This window comes from Cinclus cinclus, chromosome 10 (genome assembly GCF_963662255.1).
Source record: "Cinclus cinclus chromosome 10, bCinCin1.1, whole genome shotgun sequence".
Lineage (NCBI taxonomy): Eukaryota > Metazoa > Chordata > Aves > Passeriformes > Cinclidae > Cinclus > Cinclus cinclus.
The window spans coordinates 1,979,185-1,996,349 of record NC_085055.1 but is presented as its reverse complement, the minus strand read 5'-3'; the positions used below and the strand labels follow the sequence as shown (position 1 = coordinate 1,996,349).

General features: G+C 45.0%; 2 protein-coding genes across 3 annotated transcripts in view; both read left to right on the top strand.

The window, feature by feature from the left end:
- Positions 1-1,138: 1,138 nt before the first annotated feature.
- On the top strand, positions 1,139-2,478 carry ARL14 (ADP ribosylation factor like GTPase 14). Its single transcript, XM_062499319.1, has one exon. The coding sequence runs from the start codon at positions 1,894-1,896 to the stop codon at positions 2,476-2,478; it is 585 nt and encodes a 194-aa protein (XP_062355303.1). The 5' UTR covers positions 1,139-1,893.
- Positions 2,479-13,973: 11,495 nt separating this feature from the next.
- Positions 13,974-17,165, top strand: part of KPNA4 (karyopherin subunit alpha 4) — a 22,335-nt gene continuing 19,143 nt past the window's right edge. Inside the window, exon 1 of one of the 2 annotated variants that reach the window (XM_062499027.1) lies at positions 13,974-14,199. In XM_062499027.1, the coding sequence (XP_062355011.1) occupies positions 14,131-14,199 (69 nt within the window). In that variant the 5' untranslated portion in view covers positions 13,974-14,130. Of the gene's footprint in view, positions 14,200-15,283; positions 15,391-17,165 lie in introns of those variants that run through there. The other variant, XM_062499029.1, reaches the window with a different exon arrangement.

Here is a 17,165-nt window from a genome sequence, read left to right as displayed (position 1 = left end):
CTAAATGCGCTGTCCCGGGTTTGCGAGTCCGGTGCTGCAGGTGAACTGAACGGCGAGCTCCACGCAGATGAGCGAACACACCTTTGGACACAGCCAAGGTGCGGGTCCGTCCTCTCCAGTGCTCTCAGGAGCGGAGAGCAGGAGGCTGCAGCGTGCTCATCCTGATCTGGGCCGATCCCGGAGCACCGCGGGATCCTTCCCGGCGGCTGCTCTGCATCACAACATCTGGCTCTGCACTCCGGCACAGCCAGAAAACTGCGGAATTACCTCGTAAAAAGTCAGGCTCTGCTCGAGCCCTGCTTTGAAGTGACGGCTGATGGAGGAGGTAACAGTTGTGACCATAAACACCCGGTTCATGACCACAAGCACCAATTTATGGCCATAAACACCCAGGAGCACAGAACTGTCAGTGGGGACCCATCCCTGCCTTGCTCAGGATACCGACATTTTATGGGAATTGCATCAAGGAATTCTGATCCGTTTGATGTGTTAAACCTGTGTTTTGCAGTTTGCTGCCTTCAATTCATTGAAGTCCACTTATTTGTAAAGAAATGCAAACGCTTTCTTCCCTGGTTTAAAACATGCTGGCCTGCTCCTGAAATAAACCCCAACACATAATCCATCTGTTCTATTAGCTGTGAAAACCCTGCAGCGGTGGGTGTGTCACTGTCATCTCTTTTTGCCCCCAATTAGTCCTGGTCTAACCCTTTTAGCCTCAAGAGAAACCAGATTATAACTTGTCTGTCGGGGCTGAGGTGGATTTTACGCAACAATGTCGTAATTATCGGAATGATTGCCCTATCAGTCAGCAGCTTGTTGGACCACAAGACCTTTACATCTTTTTGCTGATTCTGGACTTTCTGAAGCAAAGAGAAGTGGTTTCCTGGGTGTTAAGGGCAACTCCTGCAGTACTCAGGATGTGTCAGAGAAGCCCAGTGTGCATCCACTATCAGAGAAATGAACAGTCAATAGGAAATCATTGATAGCTGACTAAATTTTCTGTCTCCTCTTGTTTTATTCTACTACTTGGAATGGTGGCCAAAAAAAAATGATCAAGACTCAGTTATTTCCTCGCTTCTTGACCCTACCCTCAAGTAAATCTTCATTGGGAAGCCACAGAGCAGAGCAAAATGGAGGTAACAAGAATTTTTCATTTGAGGCAGTGGAATCTCAGTGATGAACAGACCATAAGGTCTGTATTTAGTCTCCACCTTGCAGGGTGCAGCTAAACTCATTCACAAACAACATAAATAAACTCCCTGAGTTTACAGCCTTGGCAGCAGGGGTCACTGAGGCAGCTGCTTAGAGCAGAGCCCAGTTTTGGTGGAGTTCTCCTAGGGTTTGATGGAGTCCATGGGCTGGAACTCATCCTGGAGACCACCTGAGGTCAGCTTGTGGGAGATGAGATGCGCTGATAAATGAGCTAAGTATGGACAAACCCTAAATCTTACATCTCCCCTCTTCATTGCTTGTGTTCATATCTTTTTTTTTTTTCTTTTTGTTATTTCCCCAGATGGCTGCGGATGCTCAGGGGGATTCTCTCAGAGACAGGAGCTGGCCATGATCAGGGAATCCATGGATCAGGCTGCAGGTGGCTGGGAATGTGGCCGCTCAAACACGCTGGCAGCCTGTAACCTTTGTGCCTGTGCCACCGGGGCTGTTGTTACTCATCCCAGTCCCACCCACAGGCTTGGCACCGAGCTCTGCTCCTTCCAAAGCCTCCTGGCTCCTTATCACCTCGATAAAAGCAGCGTGTGTTTGCACAGAGGTTTGAGTGCTCACAGCTCACCGCCGTCTCTTCTCCCTCACTGCCTGGAGGGGAAAAGGCAGCCACACAAACTGGCTGCAGGGAAGAGGGGGGATATCCCTGGAATACAGAAGTCCCCGGGATAAATGGGCCTCCAGAACTGCAAATCCTGCTCGCTGAAGCAGGCCAACATCCTGATGCTGGGGCTGGACTCTGCGGGGAAATCCACTCTGCTCTACAAGCTCAGGTATAAAGATGTTTTCCTAACGATGCCAACGATTGGCTTTAATGTGGATATGATGGAAGCAGGGAAAGATTTTACGCTGACATTTTGGGATGTTGGAGGACAGAAGAAAATGAGAGAGCTCTGGAGCGATTTCCTGGAAGGCACAGACGCGCTGCTGTACGTGGTGGACAGCTCTGCCAAGCACCGGCTGGAGGAATCCAGGAGGGAATTTGAGCTCATTTTAAAGAACGAATCCATCAAAAACGTCCCTGTGGTCGTGCTGGCCAACAAGCAGGATTTGCCTGGAGCTCTGAACGCCGAGGAGATCACCAGGAGGTTCAGGATGAAGAAGTACTGCAGTGACAGGAACTGGTACGTGCAGCCCTGCTGTGCCATCACGGGACAAGGGCTGCCAGAAGCTTTCCAGAGAGTGGCCACGTTTGCCAGGCAGTACAGCAAGTCAAAGGAGACTTTCACCACCCTGAAGGAGCTCAGTAGCTTTTAAGGGTTTCTATCATCCACTTCTGGTGACTCTTAACGTATTTCATTGGACAGATTAAATCTGCAAATGCTGGATTCTGAAGAACTTTTATACATAAATATTTATAAAGTACTTTGACAATATTAAATTGTTATACCTGCTGATACTTGATGTGCCTGATAGGATATCTCATACCTGAGATAGGAATCTGTAGCATTTTATTATTTTTTTTATTTACTTGGGGTTATTCAAGTTGAATTCTGAGAAAGGGGCAGAGGAACACCTGGAAATAAAATAGGTGAGCAGTGTTTAAGTGCCTTAAATTAAATGAAGATTCAAATCAGTTTTTTTCAAGACGTAAACCAAGTCATTTGGTCAGCAGTGATCAAATTCTGCTTTGTAAGAAACGCTCCATGGATTTTGTTTTCATTTGAAAAGAGAGTGGGGTGAGAGCAACTCTTAGCTATGTACAAGAGAACTTGGCTGTTTCTGCGTTCTAGAAACAATTCCCAGCAGGAATTCAAGCAGGATTCGTTCAAGCAGGATGAGCTCCTCACCCAGCCCAGCCAGGGCCTGGCTCCAGAGCTGTCTCCAAGCTGTGACCCATTGTCCCAGACATCCACGTGCTGCTGTCCCTGTTCCTGCTCTGCTGGGCTGCCCTCCTTCCAGGAGAGCACCAGGGAAAAGCTGAATCCCGTTGGTTTTGTGGTGACTTCCCAGCCCTGGGCTCTGGAAAAGTTGGGGCAGGGGTCATCTTGTGCTCCTGTTGTTTTGGGCTTTTTTTGGTTTTTTTTTTTTTTTTTGTTTCAGGATTCTGCCGAGGAAGTAGGTGGGAAGTAGGAAGTTTACATTTCATTCTTACTAATAAACAGACAGGAATGTCAAGTTATAAAAGGGTGAAGCAGCAATAAAATCACCCAGACATACCATGTTGTGTCATGCACGGGTTATTCAGAGACCAAAAAAACCATCAGGTGGATTTGCTGAAATAGTGAACAAAGGGAAATTTCTCAGTCGAAGCTGTTATTAATACTGAGACTAATTAATTACCAGGGGCTAAATCCTGAGTCATGCTGAGACTCTTGCTAAAAACAGAGCAAGTGTCTGGATTTCTCATTGCCTGCTCTGATGGTTTAGTCTCAACAGAAAATATCTTCTGTCCCTAAAACAATCTTTAAAGGTCATTAATGTTGGTTTTCCAAGCCAAAAAACTCAGTGCTTAAAAATGTGATATTTCATAGCAATACATTTATAAACGTTTGCAGGTGTCTGCTATAGGGTGAATTCTTTTCATCTGATCCTGTATCTGTTATAAAGCAGAATTTAGTTCTGTGGCCTCAGGACTTCCTCAGGGAGAAACATCCTGAGAGATTTAATGAGGGTGCACCAGGGTCTCTAATTAGCCAAGGAGCAAGTTCTGAAGGGAGAAATGAAGTGGTAAAATAGACCAGATCATGCAGTTACAAATGAGAATAAGCTCTCAGGCACACAGGCCCTTCTGCAGGTTATCAAATTACACTAAATGACACTCACATCAACTTGAGCAAATGTTTTACATTATGCTTCAAAGGAAAGGAATAAACTCAATTCCATTCACTTTATAGAATATCAAGTATTGCAAAATTGCATTTTCTAAGAGCTTGGTTTCCCAGAGAAGTGAAGGCATGCCTGTTATATCTGCCCAAGGAGACCCCAACCTTTTGGAATCGTTTTGAAGGTGCAAAATAAATACATTTTAAAATAAATATCAGTCAAGCTGGCCTGGAGGCGCAGGTTCTCAGAGGAATTAAATACCTGAAATTTTAATTAAAAAACTCAGTGAGACACAGAAAAGTGGCCACCCCTTAAAGGCAAGGCTGATCAGGTACAAAAGACTGATCCCCACGGAGTTAAATGTTCCAGTGGAGCCAACAAGGGACATCAATCCAGAGCCAGGGCTTAATGAGCTCCTCTGTTCTGGGGCTTTTCCATCCATCAGCAGAGCATCCTCAGGATGAGACAGAGATGGAATGCACTGCTCCGAAGCTCCTGGAGGAAAAAATAAAACCTCCCTGACACTCAGCAAATGTTGGGAAGCTGCCTGGGCAGGAAGGTGCAGAGGAAGGAAATTGTGGCTGAGCTTGGAGCACAGGCTCACCCCGGGGGAAACCTGGGAATTTTGTTGGATATCTGGTCCCATCACGTGTTCCGTGGGGAAATCAATACCCAGGGAGTTCCAGAGGTGTTTTCCAGCTCCATCCTGCTTGTCTGAACACCATGAGCAGAGTTGGCTTGGAGTTTCAGGAATTCTACCGGTGCTAAAATCCAACCTGCAGCACCGGGATAATTTATTCTTGGATAAGTTTGGCTTATTTTATTATTTAGAATTTTTACAGATTACTCTCTAAAAAGCTTGCAGAATTTTTGAAGGGTTTTGAAGGGACGCTTTGAGATGGTGAGAAATCAGAATCTGAAGAGCCCTGAGGGAGTGGAGCTGAAGTCTGGGAGCTGAAAGCTTTTCCTGGGATGAAAAACCTTGAAGAGTTGGGGTCAGCTGTTTGTTGGGGTCAGCTGCTTATTTTGCTTCAAATTTGGGATTTTTTTTTTCATCAGCTCACCCTGCTGTTTTGCATTTTTTAATTGCTGCGTTCTGGCAGTCTTGTGCAGAAGCACTGCAGGTGTTTCGTAGCTGAAGAGCTCAAATCCTTCATTATCTGCTCATTTTCCTTAAAGTGTTTGCTGATCGTTTTCCTGTGTGCTGGCAGAGGAGTCAACATGACAAAACGAGTGGAGCACAAAAAGAGAAGGATCTGAACCCCAAGGCCTGCAGGAGCCTCTCAGAGAGATAAGTTTGGATCATTTAAAAGCTGAGACATCCAGAGGATGGGACCTGTCCTGTTGGTCATTCCTTGATAAAGTCCCTGTGGTTTAAAGTCACATTGAGGCTTCTGAGTTCAGGAATAACTCGTGGAGCTCACTGACCACGGGTGCAGTGGGCTGAAATGGGGATGAAATGCCATCTTAAGGGAAGGTGTGGAGCAGCAGAAGAAACCACTGCAAGTTTGGATAGCAGCACTCCCTCCTGCTTTGCCTGGGAGACAATTGCCCAGTAATTTAGAGTGAGGGAGAAGTGTAGGGTCTAAGGAGCACAGGACAGGGCTTTTCCAACAGCACATCACTGCTGTTACTCAGATTATCTCTGTGCCACCTCACTTCAGAGAAGTAAAGGGAAGACTTTTCCTGTGTCCAACGAGTTCCAAGTGCTGCAAAGGAGGCAGCACCACTTTGAAGTGCCGTGTGCACATTAAACATGTTTGTTTTTTTTTCCCCCAGGTAAATGGGCCATGCCGAGTTCTGTGCTGCTACAGTGGGGTTTCCTCCACTTTAAGTTTGGATTGTGGATACCCGTTTCCTCAGATCCCACAGCCGGGACGAGCCAGCTGGCTGTAATGTAAATTTGGGATGTAAATCCTGGAGGGTGGAGGGCCTCAGCACACTCCGAGCTGCAGGAACCATTTGCAAATGGAAATCCATGGACAGTAAGGAGCCCAGGCACATTCTGAAGGCGGATTTTAGCAACCCGAGCGTTCCTGGTGTTCCAGTTCCTCCAGCATTCTGTTCCACAGCTGTGCTCGGTGTCCCTGCGCCGCTCCAGCTCATCCCTGACGTGTTGGTGACACCCCAGCCCTGCCACCTCTGTGTCCCCTCCCTGTCTTTACCCAGCCCAGCTTTCTCCCCGTCCTTGTCCCTCCCCAGCAGTCCCAGTGGCAGTGCCAGCTCCCCTGGGCTCCTCAGCAGCTTTTCCCTGGGGTTTTGGGTTTGCTCTCAGCCACTCCTTGGACCCGAAGGCATTCACAGCGTTTCATTGTTCTCTGCCAGCTCCTTCCTCAAAGCTCTCCTTTCCAAATGTCCCGACAATGCTTTATGAGCCGTGGCTTTTGATGAATATTTTTTTATTATTTCCTTGTTCTCCCCGGACGTTTTCATCTGCTCCCATTTAGTCTTACAAGCTGCTTTCATTGGTGCAAAGATCGTATTTTTGTTCTGTGTTTTTGATTTTTGTTTGACTGGTTTTTACTTTGTTTTACCGTTTTTATTTTCTTGGCCAATGAGAAGTTTCTAGGCCTTGTATTACTCTGATTCTGGCAAAATATCTGCAAAAAAAAAATAAAGTAATTTTGTGAGTTTAATAAACTGGTACTGTTTGGTTTCAGCGATTTTATTGATCCAAAGGCCAATCTCCTCTGAAATTCTGCTTGGCTGTTAAAGGGTAACTGAGCTTTAATCAATAGTTTTCAGTTACTTTATCTAAAGCACACACATTTATCACTGAAGAAAGAATATGAGTCTCTCAAACTTCTTTTAAGAAGTCAGAGAAGTTTTATTTCTTGTTGTGGAAATCCCTCGGATCACTTGGATGTAACACAAAACACAAAGGCATCCTGCAAACAGCTTAATTAATAGATGATAAATGAATGTCTGGCTCCTGGTGGGGTGGCTCAGGGCTGGATGCCTTTCCCAGCACAAGGGAATCATTCTGGATTGGATTCACATGGATATTTTTTTCTTTGTTGAGGATTAAGAAGAAAGGTTTAATTTACCTAGAAATGTCTATAGGTGGTCACACAATTCTGATGTGCCCATCAGTATTCATACAGCTTGAATTCTCTGAAGAGGTGGGAAAAAAAATAAGAAAGAATTACAGATGAAGAATTTAAGGAGTTAATCTGGAGGAGCAGTGGGGGAAGATAAATGACAGCAATACAATGAAAAAGGGAAGCGAAAATAAAAATAAGTGAGAAAATTCTCAGGCCAAAGTACAGAGTGTTATGGATACACAAAGCAATGGATAGCAAAAAACCCCTAAAATTCCCTCCCCAGCCATTAACTTTGCACTCTGGTGCAAAAGCTGAGGCTGCTCTTCTTTCAAAATCAACATTTCATGTGTGCAAACCCTCCTGGGTGCTCGCAGGGGGAACTTCCCTGCCTCTCCCTGAACGTTCAGTGCTGAAGGCAGCAGTTTCATAAATAAAAGACTACCAGGCCCCAAAGATGATGTCACTTTGGAGAAAATACTCTGCAAAGAACTGTCTCCTCACAGTAACTCCAAACAGCATTAATCCTGAGTATGAATAGTTGGAAGCATTTAACATATTAAAGTCAATCATTGTGGAAATTAATTATTGTCTCAAATAACTCTTCTGTTTAGCCTACACAGGAAGATTTAATATTTCTTTGCTGTCACCTGCACCGAGCCTTTCCTTTTGGAAGCGTAAGGTTTTCCACTGAGTCATTTGGCTCACTGATTATTTAAAATACCGTTTATTGCCCACGCTAACGGGTTAATTTGTACAGGTTTTGCTTCCTCGTGTGCTGCTGAAAAGCCCCTGTCAAGCACCGAGGAAAACCCGAGGCAAACACCAGAAAATCGAGTCATGGTCTTAAAAAAATTACTCGTACAAAACGTGTTTCCTCGCTGAGACATCTTGTGGTGTGCGAGGCTTCCTGCAGCTCATCAAAACCAAACTATCGAGTTGAAAATTCCAACGGAGACCAGAGGAGCCCGAGAACCTGCTGAGAGTCATAAACCACACAGCTAAAAATCGCTTTTTTTGGACAAAATCTGCCTCATTGCAGCGCTGATGAGCTCGTTTCCAGATATTATTTTCAATTTGTTAAATAAATATAAATATAAATATAAATATAAATATAAATATAAATATAAATATAAATATAAATATAAATATAAATATGATGAATTTTATCACTATTATAAATATTATAAATATTAATATTATAAATATTAATATTATAACAATTGTGAAAATAATTATTATAAATAATATAAATACAAGTATAAATTGCTGATCTTTAGGTAAAGCCCACATTTGTTTTCATCATGCATTAAAGTCAAGTTTCACTTTGTGGCACTGAAAATTCCTAACAATGAGTGATGTCCAAACTGCAGATTCCTAAACTGGAATTCCCTTTTTTTTTTTCCACGTTCAGTTGGTTGTGGTTTAGAAGAGCCCTGGTTACCAGCTCATAGCTAAAGAGAAATTTGAATATAAAGAGGAATAATGAGCATTAAAAGAAAGGGTTGATCTCCGTGATCTGACAGACAAATGCATAATTCAGGAAAATTATGTTCTCATTATTCTCCCTGAAAAGAAAAGCTGAACAGAAATATTCCCATTTATCAAATAGCAGAAAATCAAGGAAATCTCAGCCCTGAGCCTTGGGAGAATGGGCCTCGTTAGTGGTGCTGCTCTCAGCACTCCTTTTCTCCATTACAGCAGAACAAAGAGAGATGCAAACTTGGAGTATTTTCATTTCTCTGCTCAATACCAAGTCCTGAGCCTTTCAAAATCCCTTATTCAGTCATGGATTCGAGTTTGCTTTCAAAACGAGCCCGAGACACAGCACTGACAATAGAAATCTGCATCTGGACATTTCCATTTTTTGTTGCATCTTGGGTTTGATGCTGCTTTAATGAGCTAAACTCTGCTCCCTGAAAGTGTTAACAGCCTGAAATGAGTTTAAATCTGAGATGCTCCCAAAAATTCTGTTTTCATGATCCCATCAGTGTTTCTGTGTACAACATGAAACACACCAACATCTCACACCATTTAATTATCTCAGCATGTTGTGCAGATTAATTTTTCAAACACAGCTCCAATGATCAGCCTTCCATTTGGAAGTTCCATTTGGAAACCTGAAGAATTAAGGATGGAAAAGGCAACTTCCCTTCCTGCACTCAAGTGGAACAGGATCCAGAATCCTGGAGTTCCCAGACCTGCCAGCAGATAAAGTTTTCCTTTCCTTTTAGAAATATTATTGAACTCACCCCAAACCAGCAGACCAAAGCATTTTATTTTATTTTATTTTTGGTCTCTGTCCCACCATCAGCTGGCTGGTGGGATTTGTTTTAACATGGAAAAAACACATCCCTGGATCTTCCAGGGCACACTGCCACAGCTCATCCCTTCATTTCTTCACTTTTTATCTCCAACAAATCTTTTCTCTTTCCTTTAATAGGAAATTGTGTTGGAAAGGAAAAGCAGCTGAGACACCAGCAGGGAAGTGCAGCTCCACAATCTGTTGATTGAGGATTGATTCCTCTTCTTCTTGGGCCATTTGCAGCTGATGGATTTTTTGGGATCTACTCCAGCTGTGGTGACAAGGAAAATTTTTGCCAACGGTCACATCACGACCTATAAATTTGTCTGCAGGGCTCTGATTTTGCACGATAAAAACTGAACATTCACGGGCTGAGATGTAGCAAACGCCCCAACGCCAATGAAAGGCGACATCTCAGCCGAATAAAAATAAAAACAAAATAAAGTTTTGTTTTATATTAATATTTAAAAAGCGATTTACGGCAGAGCGGCTGAGACCAGAGCAGGCTGTGCTGCTGCAGAGGCAGCTCGGGAGCTCTGCTCGTGAGCTTGAAGCTGCCTGGCTCCTGCTCGGTGTCATGTGCGAGCCCTGGGCTCATTCCCCGGTCACAGGAGCAGATGTTGGGCTGATGTGAATCAGCACAGGGCGCTGGAGCTGCAGGAGCTGACACTGAACTGTGGGAGTGAGCCCAGAATTAATCCCACGGTAGCTCCCCAGACAAAATGAGAATAAAAGTATCTAGAAGCCTTCACTTCGGAAAAAGGTTCTGGTTAGGGGGTGTTACACACTGAGAGAGGGAGCTGCAATGTTCAGGCTGAGAGGGACAGAGCCCAGGGACAGTGGGAATGAGGGAGAGACCCTAAAGGAATTGGGTGCGGGCAGCAGGGCAGGCCCTTGGCTGCCTGAGCACCCGAGAGCAGCTCCAGGAGTTCCAGTGTCCCACGGCACGGGCCTCCAGGGCTGGAAATGGGAAGGCAAAGAATCCCACTGGGAGCATTCCCAGATGATTTGCCTTTTCACGCCGGTGCAGTCCTTCACTTTAAGAAACTGATTTTAAAGTGTGAGTTTTTAAGTACCACCCCCACTGAAGAGTATTTTTTCCCAAGTGTAAATACTTCTTCTTTTCTAAATAGCAAAAGAAAAAAAAAAGCAGAATACAGTGTGATCAGTGTTTCTAGATGAACAAACCCAAGGGGAAGCATGAACAGAACTCCATTTGAATAAAAATGTTCAAGTGTCCGTGGGCCAAATCTTTGATTCCTTCTCTCACCCAAAGCACTCAACCAACTCCTATCAAAAAATCCCCTTCAAACCTGTCTCTAGCAAAAGTCTGGGTTTGCACACCAGCTGAAAGATTAATATAAAATATCCTCCCAGCAGTGGCCTTGCTTCCTTGGTAATACCAGCTATTCCATCTGTATAAACCCCGGGATTAATGGGGTTTTTTCTGTGTGCAACACAAATCTTTGCAGCTTTACATAACATTTTGTTTCTTACAGGAGGGAGACAGGCCTATGAAAAGCAGGAGGTTTTTTTCACCTAAGTGAATATTTAATAAATTTATATTTCTTATGTATTTGTACTAATAGTAAAATTTTTATATATTATATTTATACATTATATATTATATTTCTATATTTTTACTATTAGTAAATATATATATATAAATGATTTTGCTATTAGTAAAAGCATTCAGATCGATTCACGTTGTTACTCAAGAGGTGTTTAAGATCAACCGAGAACTAAATATTTTCTAATTGCATAATGAGGTGCAAAATTCACAAATTGTGAGTTGTAAACAAAATGTAAACTCTTTGTAAAGCAAATCTGTCTGTTGCTTGAAGGATAGGAAGGTGAGCAGAACCTAATTCCCACCTTTATATTTGCATTATTATTATTATTTTCCAAGGTAAAAAAGATGCAAAAAAATATCAAAGAAGCAGAGCTGTGTTCTGTAGCATCGCATGAAGTCTGAACAGCATCACACCACGAGAATTTGTGTTTTATGCATAATTTATGATGCTGTAGGCATCTACGTTTAGTAAAAAACCTCAGAGTGAAAAGATCCAGTTGTCTGGTTTCTTTGTTTGTTTGGTTTTTTTTTTAAAGACAGCCCAGTGACACTGGATCAAGGATTCAGAGGGGAACTGGTTTATCCTTCAAAATTGGTCTTCTGATGTTTTTGCACTGTGGACCTGAAGTAAAATCAAACAAAAACAGTGTGGCAATTGCTCCTCTGAGAGCCAAGCATCTTAATTGGATTACAATTACACAAAACACACTTGATCCAGCTCTGATCATGTATGTCTACAATGAAGTCAAAATATAAATTATTCTTTGGATGATACCAGATCAAAACACCACCGAAGGACTGTCTTCCTTCATAATTAAATAAGAGCAAAGCATGTTTTGGATACTGCTACATGGAATTTCACAGAAAGGAAACGGGGTGTCGGGGTGCAGCAGGGTGATTTGCAGGCAGGTCTGGATTTGGAGGAAGGCTCTCCGGGGCGATTCTCGGGAATCTCCAGGAGGTTGCTCAGAAGGGAGCAGGGTCGTTGCTCAGCCCCTCGACTCGGACAGTGTTTTCCCAAGAGCACGGAGGGAAGGGCAGCAGGGGGCTGCTTTCCCTGCGAGCTCACGGGCGCTGCTTTGGGCGCCGAGTCAGGTCGGGCTGTGCTGCTTTTCCAATTCCATCCTTCCCGGGCCACCCCGACAGGGCACTCGGTGCTACGGGAGGTGACCTGGGAGGTGCTGGAGGTGGCATGAGCTCGTCTGGGGGAACAACGGCGTGGAAAAGGTGGTGATGAAAAGGGCAGCGATGGAACAAAAGGGTTTTTCCTTTCCTGTCCTAAAATTCCAGGCTGGGTCTTAACACACCGGGTTTTTTTTACCGTCACAAACCGATGAGTTCTGAACGCTGGGCAGGAATGGAACATGCAGTACCAGAGTCCGATTTCATTATTCATCATAGAATTTCTGCCTAATATCTAATCTAAACCTACGCCCTTTCATCTTAAAGCCATTCCCTGTGTCCTGTCCCTCCATCCTCTGTCCCCAGTCCCTCTCCAGCTCTCCTGGAGCCCCTTCAGGCCCTGCAAGGGGCTCTGAGCTCTCCCTGGAGCCTTCTCTTCTCCAGGCTGAACAATTCTAACTCCCTCAGCCTGTCAGTGAAACAGAGCGCTAACTAAAGATACTATTTTAAATTGTATCTCTATCTAATCTACAACATTACTGCACGGAAAATCTGCATTACATTTTTACAAAAGTAAAATATCTGTATCAAGAAAATGACATTTTTTTTGTCCATTTTTCCCGGATTTGAAAAGGCTGCTGTCCCTGCAAAAGATTTGGACAAAATGCTTTCCATACTGTTAGACAAGACACGTCTATATGGAATTCCACCAGCACTAATTAGCCCTGACTAATTGACGGGGGTCCTCGTATTGCTGTGACAATAATAATTCTATTAGTAGTACTAATTCCATTAGTAATACTAATTCCACATATTGCCGTGGCATCGCTTTATGCAACAGATGGGGCTGTAGTGACTCAGCTCCTGTCACTTTTTGGGATTTTTTTGGAGAACTATCTAGAGCCAAGCCTCGTCTGCTGGGAAGTGCCCAGAGATAAAACACACAGCTCCTCAGAATCTGAAAAATCGTTGTGGTGTTGGTGTGTATATGTATGTACACACCCTGGAGAATACTTCTAGTTAGAGCACAAAGGCATTATTTTCTAGGTAAAATTCCAATAGTAGGAACAAAATTACCATCCCCTCTGCTCTGCAAGTGCATCTCTCTGGTGCTTTCAATATTGTTTATCTTATTTCAAGAAAAACGTTTAAGTTTCTATCGCAGCTTTTTTTTTTTTTAACTCTAAAATTCTGGAAGACTGGAAGGAAGGGGGATTATTCTTAGGGAATGCGAAGTGTAGCGAGGGGAAAGATTGAAGTGTTAATTTTCTGTTCCATGATGCAAATAAACGCAAAGTGTAATGAGGGAAAGATTAACTTTTGGCTCTATGATGGGGGCAAATACAAAGTTTAGTGAGGGGAGGATTAAGGTGTTTACTTGGGGCTCTGTGAAAGGACCGAACGCAAAGCCAACTAGGGAGACTGATTTAAGTGTTAACTTTCGGCTCCATGACGGGAGCGAGCCCCAAGCGCAGCAAGCGCAAGGATTAAACTGTTAACTGCCGGCTCCATAAGGGGAGCGAAGAGAAAGCAGAGCGGGGGGAACGATTAAAACGTTAACTTGTTAAATTCCACCTGCGCGGAAAGGATTAAACCAGCAGCGCAGGCGCGGGGAGCGCCCGTCCCTCCCCTCAGCGTCCAACACCCAAGATGGCGGCGGCGCTGAGGCGGCCCCTCCTTCCCTCCCCCTTCCCGCCTCGCGTCACCGCTCCCGCCCTCTCCCTCCCCGCCGCCATTGGCCGCGGGGCGCGCGGGCCGCAGCCAATGGGCGGCGGCGCCCAGAGCGAGGCCGCCCCTGTTTCCCCCTCCCTCTCTCGGCCCGTCCCTTCCCCCGCTCGGCGGCACCGGCGCGTTCGGGCCGCCGGGACCGGCCCGGGCCCGCTCCGCCCCGCCCCGCCCCGCTCCGGGCCCCGCTTCCGCTCTCCGCTCTCCGCTCCGCGCCCGGCCTCGCTCCGGGCCTCGCCACCCGGCCTCGCAGCGGCGCCACCTCAGCCCGGCTCTTCCCGGCTCGCTGAGGCCGAGAGCGGGCCCCGCCGGGCCCCCGGCGCGCACGGGCCCGGGCGGAGGCGGAGGGGCCGCGCTCCTCCCCGGCCGCCCCCGCCATGGCCGACAACGAGAAGCTGGACAACCAGCGCCTCAAGAACTTCAAGAACAAAGGCCGCGACCTGGAGGTGAGGGCGGCGGGGCCCGGCCGCGGCCCTGAAGGCGCGGGGAGGCGGGAGCGGCGCTGCCGGGAGGGGAGGCGGGCAGGCCGGGCAGGCAGGCAGGGAGGGAGGGAGGAAGGAGCCGCCGAGGCCGCGCTGTGCGCCGGGCGCGGCCGGGCCTGGGGGCGCTGAGCGAGGGGCAGCGGCAGCGGCCGGCCGGGAGCGCCCCGGGGGCTCCTCGGGCCTGCCCGGCCCTGCCCCGGGGGCTCCGCTTCGGGGTGGGCTCGCCGGGATTCCTGCAGGAACCGTCTCTCCATCCCTCCTAAAAGCCTGAGTCAGGATTAGGGCCCAGTTGCTGAGTGTCTCCAGGATACCTAATTAAATAAATAACGCCCTAAGCTTCGCAGCAAGAATTTTTTTTTTTTAAATCCCTCCCCCCCCCCCTTTTTTTTTTTTATTTTTAATGTATTTCTGTTTTCTGCTCACATCGTTGAGAAGCAGTTCTGGCTGGTAGCCCAGAGCCGCTGAACTTTTTGGTGGCTCAGTTATTTGAGCTGTGAAGGTGCTTCCTAAACACAGCAGGGTGCATAATTAACTTGGGGTTTCCTTGGGAAATAGTCTAATTTTATAACTAAGTATCAATCCTCACCTTTAAACATTCGGCCGGGAGTGCTGGTCGGAGCTTGAAATTCTCTGTACAGGGTTCTGGACAAGAATTTTAGCGTTCTCGTGGCTGTTTTTTACTAGCCTCGTTTTCCATAACATTCCAGTATTTTGTATTAAGGCGTTACAATGTTTCAAAAGTCAAAACTCCTTTATGTCCCCGTATTAATTAAAATATCAGCCAAGTTTCCCAGAAGTCTTAACACCTGGATTTTTGACATGTCCAATTAGACTAATAAAACAGTTTATTATTCAATTATGTCCAAACTTTTGGCAGTTATATTGGGAGTGGAAGTAATTAATTGCTCTGCTTGCTAACAGAGCTGTGAGGTTGATTGGTAACCCCTTGCATTAGATATTAATTTCTTCTTATATAAATTATGTTACCACTGAACAGACAATTGTAGGAAGGTATCTTTAGGAATGCTCACAGCATGTGCTATTACAGTGAAAAATGGAATTCATGAGAAGCACAGGCTGGAATTTGGGTGCTTTGGTGCAGAGTTTTAAGGGGAAGGAGCTGAAGCAGTGAAGATTCAAGCTGGACACATGCAGGTAACACCACGTGTGAGTGTGTCAGAAGGCAGGGAAGCTCTTCAATCTTTTTTTTTTTTTATTTGCTGCGGTACTTAAACGCCTTTTTTTTTTTTCCCCACAGTCCAAACCCACTGCAGGGCCGTGTTAAATTTTAGAGAGTGACATTTATCCAGCAAATCCTGGAGCACACGCCTGCTCCCTAAAATAACCACGGTGCAGGGCTATTTTTCATACAATAGCTCAGGCTTCTGGCTGTCCTTGCTGCTCATTAACTGCTCACACATCACACTGGCCATCAGGCTCAGGGAACTGCCCACTCTCAGCAAGCTCCTGGAGCAGGGCACCTCCAAATTCCAACTTTTAGGGCTGTTTGGGCAGAAAGTTGTGTGTTTATTTCACCGAGGAAGCCAACATGTGATCTTTATCTCCTTCACTCCTCCCCCTTTTTATCTCTGCTGAAATTCTGGTTGGCCCTGGGTTGTTTTTCACAAAACCATCTTTTTTTTTTTATTTTTAATTTTCCATGACAGTTTGCCCTTAGAGAAATAAGAAATCACCTTAATTTTGGTGAATGCCAAATGAAGGGATTTCTAGAGGTTATGAAAGGTTGCCATGTTGTGAATTACAAACTTCCTAAAAATGTTATCTCTTAATTCCATGTGCTCACATCAGCCCATTGACAGTTAGAGTGCCAGCAGTTCCTGTCACATTGTCCTTGCCTTCCAGGTTTTACATATTCACAGGAAGTTCTTCTATTTCTGACCAAAATTAGGGAATTTCCTACATTTCATCCCTTAAAGTACCAAACATTATTCACCTTTTTGGATACTTAAGTTCAAGTCGAATTTTAAATTATCTTTTTCCCCAATATGCTTCTAAAAATACAAATTCTGGCCTGGAAAGAAAGGAGAAAAAAACAAACAAAAAAAGAAAGCAAACCCCAACACAAGCACCTGTTTTAAATAAGATATTTAACAAAATTCCTTCATGTGCTGAAGTCTTGGGTGAACGTTTCCTGCACTGGCACTCGTGAATAATTGCTGCCATGTGTTTGGAGATGACAGATTGGTGGTGGCACTGGGAATAGAGGGATTCACTGGCACCACAAATCTCCAAGCATTCCCTGAATTCTGCTCCAAGGAATACACGGTGTAATGAAGTTTTTTATAGTGGGAGAGTTTGTGCTGGGGCAGCAGTGATTTGTAGCTGGGGCAGCATCTCTCAGGGGAATTTAAGATTTCTGGTCAATGCTTGCAACATTTTTTTTAGGGTCTTCAGGATTTTAGAGCTGTGGGGGAAAATAGAATTGGTTCAGCACAAAGAAGAGCCTTAAAAACTGCACAAGTGGCCAGAAGTTTTTCTCTCTAACCTCCAACCCCAAAATCTCACTTGAGGAAGGGCTTATCTGGACTCTGCTATTAAATTATGCAAATAGTTTTCCATTAGGGGGCTGGGTAAGGTGACTTTTTTTTCATCTTGTGTCTTCAGTGAGGAACAGGTTTTACTTGGGCTTTTTTTTTTTTTTTCCCCTCCCTTGGATGACAAAGAAATTTTATTGTTTGTTGTGGGGATGGCTGTGCTGACATACTAGCCAAGCTTTATTTTTAATGGCAATACCACAGATCTTGGAATTAAATACCAGATCTTCACTATCCAAAGGCCAGATAAGTGCAAATTGTTCGTTGTGTCTGTGCTGGAGTTGTAGGAACAATTTGAGTTTAAATAATGCCTTTTTAGTCTGCATTTAGGGGTCTTGATTGGGGAAGGTTTGCAGAGTTTTGGGGTGTTTAATT

What these genes read in the sequence shown, in the direction of transcription:
- ARL14 (XM_062499319.1), top strand. Translation starts at nt 1,894, where the DNA reads ATGGGCCTCCAGAACTGCAAATCCTGCTCGCTGAAGCAGGCCAACATC.